General features: G+C 38.5%; 1 protein-coding gene across 5 annotated transcripts in view; it reads left to right on the top strand.

Annotated features, from left to right (window-relative positions):
* Positions 1-12,591, top strand: part of AASDHPPT (aminoadipate-semialdehyde dehydrogenase-phosphopantetheinyl transferase) — a 43,892-nt gene extending 31,301 nt beyond the window's left edge. For 2 of the 5 annotated variants that reach the window (XM_074860175.1, XM_074860180.1), the window contains exon 6: positions 3,256-9,751. In XM_074860175.1, coding sequence (XP_074716276.1) covers positions 3,256-3,414 — 159 coding nt within the window. In that variant the 3' untranslated portion in view covers positions 3,415-9,751. Of the gene's footprint in view, positions 1-3,255; positions 9,752-10,920 lie in introns of those variants that run through there. The other 3 variants (XR_012627721.1, XM_074860179.1, XM_074860178.1) reach the window with 3 other exon arrangements.
* Positions 12,592-12,962: the final 371 nt, after the last annotated feature.

The following is a 12,962-nucleotide window of genomic DNA, read 5'->3' as shown; positions in this document are numbered from 1 at the left end:
GATCATGGCGACTGGGAGAAGTGCCCAAAGATTGGAAGAAAGCAAATGTCGCTATCTTCAAGAAGGACCCAGGGAATTACAGGCCCATCAGCCTCACCTTGATCTCTGGAAAGGTGGTGGAGCAGCTAGTCCTGGAAACAATTCCAGGCACATTAAAGACAAAAAAATCATCAGGACTAGTCAGCGTAGCTTCACCAAGAGAAAGTCATGGTTGACCAACTTGGTGAACTTCTATAAGGAAATGGCTTGCCTGGTAGATGAGGGGAGAGCAGTGAATATTGTCTACCTAGACTTCACTACCTTGTACCTCTGAACACTTCCTCTTCTAAGATCTTCCTAGAGAAAATGTTGATATATGTACTGCAAAAGCAGACAGTGAGGTGTACTGAAAACTGGCTGAACAGTTGGGCCCAGAGGGTAGTGATCAGTGGCACAAAGTCTGGTTGGAGACCAGTAACTAGCAGTGTTTCCCAGTGGTCAAAACTGGATCCAGTCCTGTTTAACATTTTCATTAATGATCTGAATGATGGGGCAGTGTACCCTCAGCAAGTTTGCTGGTGACACAAAACTGGGAGGAAGATCTGATATAACAAGGGGTCATGCTGCCATCCAGAGAGGCCTTGACAGGCTGGAGAACTGAGCCAGTGGGAACCTCATGAAGTTCAACAAAGAAAAGTGCGAAGTCCTGCACCTGGAGAGGAACAAACCCAGGCACCAGGACATGCTGGGGGCCAGCCAGCTGGAAAGCAGCTTGGCAGAAAAGGCACTGGAGGTTCTGGTGGAACTGAATGTGAACCAGCAACATGCCCTTGCAGCAAAGAAGGCTAATGGTATCCTGGTCTCTGTTAGACAAAGTATTGGCAGCAGGTCAAGGGAGGTGATCCTTCCCCTTTTGCTCAGCACTGGTGAGGCCACATCTGGGGTGATGTGTCCAGTTCTGGGCTTCTCACTATGAGATATGGTCGTACTGGAGAGAGTCCAGCAAATGGTCACAAATATGATTAAGGGACTGAAATGACTCTTTTATGAGGAAAAGCTGAGAGGGCTGGGACTGTTGAACCTAGATAAGAGAAAGCTCTCGCCAATGTATCTAAATACCTGAAGGGAGGGTGCAGATTGGACAGAGACAGGCTCTTTTCATTGGTACCCAGTTACAGTACCAGAGGCAGTGGGAACAAGATTGCCCAGGGAGGTTGTGAAGTCTCCATCTGTGGCGATATTCAAAAGCTGTCTGGACACAGTCCTGGGCAGCTGGCTCTAGGTGGCCCTGCTTGAGCAGCAGGTTGGACCAGATGACCTCCAGAGCTCCCTTCCAATCTCAGGCATTCTGTGATTACCAGTCATCAGTATTTGCTCCCCAAGAAGTTAGCAGTACCTTAGCCTGTATCAAAAATGTGTCAGTTTGTGTGATGTACAGAATAACCCCACTGCAGAGTAACTCTGATGAATTCTATCTTAATTAAGCATTAAGAATATGTTGCTCAAGCAAATGCTGAATTTAGAAGTATCAGCTGTATTCATGTTCAATTCAAGCAGTTGTACTATTTTCCCTGTTTTCTGGAAAGGATTACACTTGCAGATAGCATACAGCAGGCTGCATAGTAACGTGCTCAAGAAAACAAACCTTTTTTCTTTGAAATGTGATTTTTCTTGAAGTGATGGAACTAACACAGGGACTGTGACACTCTCATCTCTAATATCTCAGTCTACATTTAATCTGGATTTAACATGGGGAATTATGGGTTGATTGTGACCACTTTTATCCTTAAATAGCATGAGTTTGAGAGAAGCATGCACAACCCCAGTGACTGCTGGTATTAAAAACAGTATGAATAGACACACCTCTAGTGGAATCAATCCTTATGCTATCATCTCAAATAATCATGTCTGCTGGAGAATGAAGTAGTTTGTTTGTTGGTGTGGCTTTTCTTCCTTTTTTCTAGACTTAAACACTCATTCTATGGTATTTGCAGCATTCTCTATCTCTCATTCTTTCAGTTTTCTGAACAGAGCTTTAAAGAAAAGCTTGCTTTTTCTGTGTGGCCTTGTCCTGGTTTGAGTGAGTGGTGGGGGTTTTTTGGTAGCAGGGGAGGGGGCTACAGCAGTGGCCCCCTGTGAGAAGCTTCTTGAAGCTCCCCTGACTCCAAGTTGGACCCACCTTTGCACCAGGGCCAGGCCAATTAACTGCATCTCTGCGATAATGTATTTAAGAAGGGGAACCTGGGAGGAGGGGTAGGAATCATGAGGAGAAGTTGTGAGAACATCTGTGCAAACACCAAGGTCAGTGGAAGGAAGGAGGGGAGGAGCACCGCAGCAGAAACTCCTCTGTATCCTGTGGTGAGGTGGCAGGGCTCTCCCCAGCCACCCATGGAGGTCACTGGAGGAGCAGATACCAATTTGTGGCCTGTGGGGGGCCCCATGTCGACCCAGGTGACTCTGCCTGAAGAAGGCCGGGACCCTGTGGGAAGAAGGCCCTGCTGTTGTAGTTCAGCGCTGGGAGGATTGCAACATATGGGGGTGACCCACACGTCTGTAGGAGTGACTCATGGCAAAGAGAGTTTGTGGAGGACTGTCTTCTGTGAGAGAGGAACCTTGCTGGAACAGGGGAGGAATGCCAGAAGTTTCACCCTCCCTGAGGTGGAAGAAGCAACAGGACTGACTGCACCCCCCATTCCCTGACCCCTGTGCTGCTGGGGTGGAGGAGGTAGAGATATTGGAGAAAAGCTGAGCCCAGGGAGAAGGGAGGGATGGGAGAAGTTGTTTTCAGGATGTGGTAATGCTTCTCACAGTCCTACTTTGTTAAGAGTTGTTATTAGTGTCTGTATTAAATTTATGGTTTTTTCTTTCTTCCCCTACCAAGTCTGTCTTTTGCCTGTGCTTTAAAGCATGAGGTCATCCCTACTTGTCCTTATCTCAAGTTCCTGAGTCTTTTGCTTTTTTCCTTCTCAGTACTGGGGGAGGAAGAGGGGAGTGAGCGGCATCTTTGCTTATTTTCCCCTTCTCAGCACTGGGGCGAGGCAGGGAGTGGCAGTTGTGTGGTGCTCAGTTGCCCTCTGAGCTCAAACCATGGCAATCCTGCTACATGCTTCTATTAGTTACTGTATAGCCTAAAGTAGGGACAGTCACATTGGTCTTGACTGAAATATTTTCTTTCCTCTTTAGTAAGCAATCTGTAGTTTAAACTAGACAGGGAATATTGCAGGAAGAAAATTGAGATTTATTGATTAATGTAATACTAATATGTATTTTCCGTAGGTATGTTCCATGGAGCGTAACCAACCACAGTTTACATTATTGACTTTTGAAGATTTAGTTGCATCTGGTATTCCAATCACACCTGAGGATTCTGCGTGTTGGGATAATTTTTGTTCTAAGCAGGAGCATCCAGTGAAACAGAATTCCCCTTCAAGATAAGAATGTTTATATGAAAAAGAAAATTGTCACATTTTTTATGCTGTTACTCTGTGTAATTCAGAGTGTGGGAATAAGTGCACATGTGTAAATGAAACATGTTTTTCGTTATTTAAACTAACAGTCTGATTTTCACCTTTTTAAAACTGACATTCTTTATCAATATCTTAAGGAAGATGCATGTTTCCTCACTGAAGGAAGTATGAGTGAAAATTCTAATCTGGCCACTTGCTTTTTTGCTTCTCCGTGCTTGTGGTTCTTACACCTCAATAATTGCCCATGTTAGGAACAGGGAGCAGAGCTACAATAACGTTGTTGATTAGTCAAGTATTTAATACAGAAAAATGTGTTTCCATAGTTCATTTATGCTGAAGCTTAAATTATTACATTGCCCTTTCTCTTACAAAAATAATAGTTTTATTCTCAGATGAATGAATAAAGCCAGAACTGGTACAAATCTTTTTGCTGTTGCTATATGGTGCAAATGTTTGTGCAACAGTTTGTATTTGTGTAGTAGCAGGCTGAAGAAGTCTGAATCTTAGTAGTCTTGGAACTACACCTATGCAAAACTAGTTTGAGGCAGGGAATTAACTTATAAGTATTTCATATCCTTTTCACTTACAATCTTTGTTAATTAAAGCTTCCTGTATGTAATTTAGGATTTGATTTTTAACAGTTCTTTTTGTATTTTTTTCCTCAGCAATAGATATGAGCCAAACAGCAGTTCAATTTTCCTAGTCTTGCATTTACATCTGTACTGTCCTAGACACCAAGTCATGGGGGAGGAACCAAACCAAACAAACCCTATTTACTTTTTTCCAATTAGTCTCATAACATCTGAAGACAGAATATTTTATTGTCTTGCAGTGAATTAAAATTTCTGAAGATCTGTAGACCTTGAATGAACCTTTAGAATATTTTGTATTCTTTTTCAAAACAAATCCTGTTTTGTGCCATTACCTCCCACTAATTCTTTCTAGAAGTCATAGATACAATATGGTCCATCTAAATGTAAGGAAACATACCGAACAGAATGAGTCACACTGAATGGAATGATTTTCACAACTAAAGACAGTTCATTTCTGTTCTACACTTAAACATAGATCTTCAGTGAATTTGGGCTTGTGGACAATTTAGCTGCCCCTTGTATTCTGACTAAGGGAGAATCTACTTGAAGTGTAACCATTGAAGCCATGTCTTATTACAAAGATAAAGAAAAGGATTAGAGAGAGAAAAATATGAGTTTTACATTGTTATGCAAGCTTTTGGAGTTTTGCTGTAGATAATTCTGAATTCAAATATGTTGTTAAACTTCCCTACTTCTACCAGTTCTGATTAATATTTTTGTTTCCTTTTCAATGACTCTCTCATCTTGCATGCTAATCATTATTTTTGGTGTTTTTCTTTTTTCCTCCAAAACTGCAAATCAGTGACTCTTCTCTCCAGACTCCACGGGGGTTAAATGAGATGTTCAGTAACTTCAAATCTGGAGCTAACAGAAATATTGAATAATCTATATACAAATTGTAAGTCAAGTATTCCAGACTGGGTTTTTTAAATTAAATACAACTTGTGATAAATAATTGGCACTCTGTGGACGCCAGAAAAGGCTATTCAGTGGATGTGAAATGGTATCACTTACTGGGATAGGATATTTCTAATTGATTCAGTTGACTCAGTCTTATTCTGTTCAACCTGAAGTGTACTATAACCCCAGATGGGCAAGCACATGAAGGTGCTTAAGAGCTGAGATAACTAGAAGCATTACCAAGCTGAAAGAAAGGACTTGTTCTGCCACAGGTTTTGGAAGTCTGCAGAATAAGAAGGCCTATTCAGAGTACGAGGGGCTGAAGACTACTGAGCTCCATGGCTGGGTGGCTGTTAACTGGTCCAGTACATGCCAATCCTCACTAGTCAGTGAAGTGCTAAGGCTTGGACAATAAGCCCAAGCCAGAGTTGACCTATAGATGAATCCTGTACATTTTATAACTGATAACCATTGTGCTAATAGGTATTATACTAAGTTATAGCAAACCAACTATTCTGATGTAAAAGGTGGGAATACTGAAGCCTGAGCAACAGGCCCTGAACTGAAACTGCTAACTCTGTATGTAGTCATTAGTGAAATATGCATAGAAGATATAGCTTAAACATCATAAAACATGTCTATCTTGAATGTATCCTTATATTTCTTTATGTGTGAGCAAGATAACAAGGCCACAGAAACAGTTATCTGACCTTGTGACCTTGCTCATAAATTAATTAGACCAGCAGGGAAACTCCCTTAGCTTCTCCCTTAAGCCCTGGCCAGGCTCTGGGGGGGAACCTAATGTGAGATGAAAACCAGATGTTTTTGCTTAAAACAAAGGTGCCAGCTATTATGGCTTACTGATTTTTAGGTATATAAGGCTGGACCCGCTCACAGCGACTTTGGAAGCCTCACCTACGGGTGGACGCACCGCGTAGGATTTCCCACTTGCAGGGAAAGGTTCTCCAAATCCTCGCTGTAACCGGGGCTGCCCAGCGACTGCGGGTCTGGATGATGGTAAAGTATGCAAGTGGTGATGGATCTTTCTTAATCACTATTCTCTCTCTCTCTCAGGTAGTAATGATTTGATGCATTACCCTGTATTTTCCTATTTGTTTAAGTGCACTATTCTGTCTTTTCTTACTGTATGTTTTCTGTATTATTCTATTACATTATTTAGTTATTTCTAGTAAAATATGCCTGCTCTTTTCACTCTGGTGTCTGAGTTTAACTGATATCCCTGATCAGCAAAACAGTCAGTGAGGACCCCATCAATTGCAGCTGTACCAGCCAGTTTAAATTGCCAGCTTTTTTGCTGGGACAATGAAATGAACTGCAAATATGGGGTGAAATGAATAGAGAATTTTCAGATCTGGATTTCTGGGAATAAAGGAATTAATTTCATGTTAGACGTGAGTTATTTTTGCATGGTGTCGGTGTCTCAAAACAGTTTTTCCCTCATTGGAGAGTTTAAAATGAAATTAATGATATTTTTCTCTCATTGGAAAGAGTTTAAAAATGAAATTAATGAAATTATTTACAGTATAGTGCTTGCATGTAAGTAGAGGGCAAGCCAATTTTTTTTTAAATTAGAAAATTACACTTGGTTTGCTTGCTAGGAATATGATAATTTTCAGGACTATATCGTCTAATTAGAAAGGTTACAAAAACAAAGGAGTTTGTTTTGGTTAGCGTTCTAATGGTCCAGACAGAATAATCTAGAAGATTGCGGTTCCTCACATTATGATTTTTTCCATGTCTTTGATTTACACTGAGCTATTTGAAAAATTAGGTTAGTCTTTTTTTTTTTTTAATCTTAGGTAGCAATAAGGTTAGGTGATGATAATGCCTTATGAAGAGCCACTTGAGTCAGGTTGTTTAGTTTCAGTACAAATGGACAGAATTTTTACACATGCTTTTTTACCATTGTGAGAAAGAGCAGCTGTATAGTTATGAAATTATCAGCTAAAAGCATGGTGCTAAAAGGCCAGCAAGATACCTGGACTCTTTATGAATGTGAATGATCCTTCTGAAAGTCATCAGAATGTTTTTCTGGGAATCTCTGTATTGTGGAGGCACATATTGAAATAAATGTTTCTAGGATGTACAGATAAATTACTGTAATATCACAGTTCTAAGATTTTTATTTTTTTGTATTTCACCATCACACTTTCCCTGATATAAGAAATGGAGTCCTGTACCTACACATGGCCATAACGCTGGCTTCCTTACATTTCCTCAGAATGCAGTCTTCATGTCCATAGAGTGTCTCTGCCATTTTTAGAAGTACTGGTCCAGCACAGCTCCAGCTTCCCTCACTAATTCAAGTTCTTGGCCCAGTCCAGTGCAGATGAGCTGACCTTTGGCAATCTCCCATCACTTTTCTATCTGCAAGAAATTTCCCAGTTATGTCTAGAAGCCCTCTGACCTTCATGTTCCTCTCCAGAGGTCCATTTCTTTATCTGTTTTGTTTTCTATATACTGCCTTAGACGTGACCATACCACATACCTGGATCCTAGAGGGTAAGATGGTGCAAAACCAGAAGCTCTGCTCCACATGAGCCTTTCCCAGCAGGGGCTGTAGCTAGGTAGTCTTTTTCCCTATGGAACAGAATTGACCAGCCTCCCAGTTTCTCAAAGTACAGATTTAGATCTTAGATCACAATCTGATGCCTTAGACTGCAGATCAACCCAATGTTTCTGAGGAGTAACTATTAATAGCTTCTGACCTAAATATAAAAAAAAAAAAGTTTTAAAAAGTTTTGATCTTCAGTGAAAGGATTACCAAAAATGAATAAATGTGGTATAGTTTGGACATATTATCATGTTTAAACCTTTATGTATCTTGCATAAAAATTAAGTGGATTAGGAACTTCATGGGATAAAACTGTGTTCAAGACAATTTGCAGCTGTGTGACAAGAGACTGGTGCCATCTGATGTGAAAATCTGTAATTTTGAAAAGTGGATCATATGAATTCACTCTTAGCCTTTCACAAAGTCTGTAAACCTATGCAGGATGTATACTGTTACTATATTATGGGATCAAATGCACTGATGTTAATCAGATGTACTCATCTTAGACAAGAAATAGTAGATGTAGCAGCAGAAATAGTGGGAATATAGTTGTAATTTATATGTTCTTGGAAGCATTCAGGCAACAGCTCACCTTTAAACAGTCGTCTTTATTGCAATGTCTTAGGTAAAGCCATGATCTGCAAAGAAAATCAAGATAGGAAGGAAAAGATAGGTATTCAAGTGATCTTAGACTGTCTACTTGACAGAGCTTTACAATATTATAGTGCTACATTGAACTAAGTGTTCTTGGGTTGAATTGAGACAACCAAGTCTAAAACAGTGATTCAGACTTCCTTCCTTAACTGCTGACTAATTCTGAAACTAGCTGGACATGCTAATTTGCACTTCATGTTCCGGATAGTTTGGATTTCTCTACGCTGTATAGAAAATGTAAGCACAAAAATAAACTGCATTCTTCTCAAGAGAGCCAACATAATTTTGTTTTTTTTTTTTTTTCCTAAAAAGTCACTTATGATAATAGGTTATTTTCTTGTGCTGTACATACAGGTTTTTTATGGACAGATACTGTTTCTGCTAAGATTGAGTTTAATTTCTTTATTGAAATAAAAGGTAGGTTATTTTGTGTTTGTGTTCTGATTTTTGTATTGTCTATTTATGGTTCTACCTTTCTCAGTTAGTTTTGTATCTCATTTCTGTTTAGATCCAGACATAGGTGGGATTACTGAAACACTTGCCTAACACTCCTTTGTTATTTTTGAAACAAATTATGGGAACACAAAACTGTATACTCTTAGTGACATCCTTTGGATAAATTGTGAAACAACGGTCTGGACCCTTATAAGACTAGGTGTGTTCAAGTCCTTCTTCCAGGAAAAAGAGACTCCCTGGTTTCTTTCAGCAATTTAAATTTAATAACATGCAACCTAGTTTATTGACATAACTATGACATAAAGTTGGTATATTCTGTGTAAGAGTGAATGTCTCATCGTTTGGTCTAAATGGCCATAGTGTGAGGTTTAATGCTTCTAGGAAGATACGTATTTTCAAATGCAAGGCTAAACTGTTGCACAGTGTTACACATGTAAGGAAATTTCTGAAGAATTTGGTTTGGAACTATGTTGTAGAACACAAAGGTTCTTTATGTTGTAGGAGGGGCTTATTCATACAGAAAAAGCACTTCTGCTTGCACAAGCGTTTTCTTTAAAACACTTGAAAAATTGTTTTGGATTTATAAATTATGTAAACAGTAAGAAAATGGGTTTTTCACTTGAAATGCATCTTTGATCCTCCAACATCTGGAGGTTCCTAGACACCTTTATTTCTATTTTACAAAGCAGTGAAGAAGCACTGTCATATAGCAAAGTGTTAGAGAAGCTGCCCAGTAGCCACAAATAGAAAAGTATCTGCAATAGATGTGTATAATCCGTTAGGAAATAGTTTGCATCACTACTAACACCTGAATAATTTAATACATTTTAATAAATTTTAAAGCTGCCTTTTTATGTTTTTAGTGGCTATCAACCCAATAAGAGAAGAAATGGTTTGGGGCATGGTGGATACTAAAAATGAAAGTCTGAAATTAGCACTTTGTTGTTTCTTGGCTGCTAGGAATCTTACTGAGTAGTAAGCCTGTCTATGTCAGCCTATAACCTGCTGATCAAATTTGTTTCTGAAAAGTGGCTATATTTTCCTTATGCTGAGGAGAATTCTGAAGGAGTTTTTACCTTTTAATTAAAGTTGTAATCATCTGAATAAAGAATTTTAAGTCATTTGTTTGTAGATGTGTTCAATGGAAGTGCACTCTCTACTAATCTGCCACAAAAAACCAGTATAGGTCCTACTGAAGGCAAGGATTTTTTTTTTTTTTTTTTTTGAAGTTCCAAGCTTAGAAATGCTGTGTGTTAAGTGTACTTAAAAGGTTTGCCAGACTGCTTGTCAGATATGTCCTGGGGATTTAGGGGTGCCTATTGAACATCCTGAGCAGGCTTAGGGTGGGAGGCTAACACCAAGGTTCCCAGCGTAAGTAAGATGCAATGCCAGACCTAGATGCAATACCAAAACTTGGAAGGACTGATGGAGCTCTGGTAAATGGTAACATTCTTATGAATGGCAAAGCTCTAAAAGGGTTGGGTGGTGTTTTTTTCGGGTTCGTATTTTAGGTTTTGATAGCTATGTTGTAGATGTTTAAATGTCTCACTTTGGATTTGGTTATTACCCCATTAAGTTATTCAGGCATTTAAGTCTAGTCAATATTCCACAAAGGCACTGAGATTTTGATTGCGTTAGGATTTGAGGACTTAGCGTCGTGTCATTGCTGTTGGCAAACTTGCATTTTTGTAAAACCTGAATAAGCTGGTACATCCATTTCATCCTGTTTCTGTGTGTGTCGGTATGCCTTGTGCTGTGCCCTTGGTTCCACAGGACCTCTAACACATCTTCATGAGGTACCTTTTGCTGCAGCAGCTTTCAATAGGCTAATCCCAGCATGCTGAAAATTACTTCTGGCAGGTTGTTGTCCCTGAGCTTACAAGAAAATGTGTTGGTGTCATTACCAAAAAGTGGTGCAATGTTTCTATTGTAAATTAATGGAAAATAGGAGTAAAAGAATTATATGTTAATACCTTAATGTTTTACTGCAAATAATAAGGGGAAATAAATGTAAAAGACAAGTTGAAAGTATATTAATGCTAGCTTTTAACTCACAAAGAGAAGTTCCTAGTTCTGCTTTGCTCTAAGGTCTCAAAGCAGTGGCAATTATTTCAATCCTTATATTTGGGTTTCTTTTTTTTCCCCTCAAGGTTAAATAGTAGTATCCATATTACACACTTTAAAAGTTCCTGTTAAGATTTTCCAACTATCGAGTGAGTTTCTCTTGTCACAGTAGTTTAATGTCTCCAGCCTTGGTTCAGTTCTAAAAAATTGCTTTCCTTTAATCTTGAAATAGGCTGAAGTTCACTCAAGTAGCCAGTCACATCCATTTTATCCATAGGAATCTCTGATCAGAGGCAGAAAGTAAGGTAATGCTTCCGTCCCATGAATTTACTAACAGCTGTTATCACCAATGTTTGCAGCTTTTGCCGTATCAATGTACTGCTGGTTTTGGCTTTAAGGCATCCTAATAACCCATGAAGAAGGGAAGTGCAAAAAGACTATCAAAAATATAACTGATCTTTATAAATATGATTACAGATTTTATATATCACTGCATGATACATATTGCATGCTGTATATGTATTATATAATAATTTAATGTATTATATATTTATACATGTAGACCCATATATATACATACACTATTACAGTATCTTATCTTTCAATTAAGGATAGGCCTGTGTTTTCATCTGCATTATGTATAGGCATAAGTACCTATATGTAGTTAAAAAAATGCATGCGTTATTTTTCATCGTAGAGTGGTGTTTGATATATTTCAATGATTGCCTATTAAAATTACTTTTAAGTTTGCATTTGAAACAGCACACAGGCAAAAATCTGAAAACACTACCTTGAAAATATTTTCCTTTTAAAGTGGATGTTCTGTATTTTCTCAGCTTCAGCAGCATAGTTTTCTGCAATTTATCACTGCTGCCATCAGATGAGTGGATTCTCAGCCCGTGTATCAGCTGAGTGTACAATGAGCTCCTCATCCTCATTGAGAGCTTGGTACAGTGAACTGCTTATTCCGTGAGGTGACTGGTCTCTGTAAGAGAAATGGAATTTTCCTGCGTGTATTAAGTTCAAACAGTGTCTACTGAATAGAGTAATATTCTCAGCAAGCAGCGTTTACTACATACATAAAAGCATTTTGCTAATCTTGTGACAGTTACATGATCTACAATTAATTAGCTACCTGTACTACGTTAGGAAAATGGATCGGATTAATTTTGTATAGTCAAATTGTGTGTGGGTAAAGGTTGTACTTCAGTTGTGTACTTGCGTATTCCATAATTAAAATTCTCATGTGAGTGAAAATAGCATATTGCAAAGAAACTGATCTTTCTGATATCATTGTTTCTGCCTAATTGCTTGTTAGGATGTTTAGATGATTGGCCTTGTTAATTTGGAATGTTTTCCCTAAAGTGCAGAAGGATATTTATTTGCATTTAAACTGGGGCAGTCAGTCAGCTCCTACTTGCAGAAATCATTGTTATCTCTCAGTCACCTTTCAGGAGAGAGAATAGCAAACTGCTCATTACAGTGGAAGCACATTGGTTTCAGGTGGCTTGGGTAAAGTCAGATATGCTGGCCGTAGAGCTATGTAACATTGGTCATGTAAATGCCTTTAAGAAATCAGAAAATAAGTTTACCTTCTGAGATGAGTCTTCAGTTAAAAGAGGGAAGAAAGTAATGTCAGATGAAAGAAACAATTTGTCCCAGAGTAAAGGTCTGTTGAAGTAGTGAAGAAACTTTGTATGTGTCAGGAATTTTAAAACATATCTGATTTATTTATGAAAGTCAATTTGGGGACTTCTGAAACAATGTGATAGAATGATTATGTTTTTTAGTTTGTTTTTTTCTGGCATGACAGCAGTTTGAGTGCAGCATTGATTGAGTTGTTGAGTTTGTATAAACAGGCTTTTAAAAGGGAAATAAAAATGCAGTTGCATTAAAATTTAAATGTGTTAATGCAGATATATCTTTTTCAGCCATACAATGTGTTTTAACTCATTTGTTCTCAGACTACAGTTCATCACTGACGGACGTATCAGAGCGTCACTACAAATATGTAACATGTACACACACACACATATGTATACATTTTATAAATATGATCTACCTATAATCAGCTTTAAAAAAACTAGAAACCAGCCCCATCTTTATTAACTCAGTAACCAGGAAGTGTAAGAAAAGAGCTTCAAGAGCAAGTAATACAAATGGTACAAATATATTTGGCTGATGCAAGAGACTATTTAAACTCTGGCAGTGGGGAATTTGAAAACAGTGCCTTGAACACGTAGGAGAAGGAGCAGATTAAGACAAATTTTTTAA

The sequence above is a fragment of the Strix uralensis genome, chromosome 2 (genome assembly GCF_047716275.1).
Source record: "Strix uralensis isolate ZFMK-TIS-50842 chromosome 2, bStrUra1, whole genome shotgun sequence".
In the NCBI taxonomy this organism is placed as follows: Eukaryota; Metazoa; Chordata; class Aves; order Strigiformes; family Strigidae; genus Strix; species Strix uralensis.
Note: the sequence above shows the minus strand (reverse complement) of the source record. Positions and strands in the feature narration are given on the sequence as shown.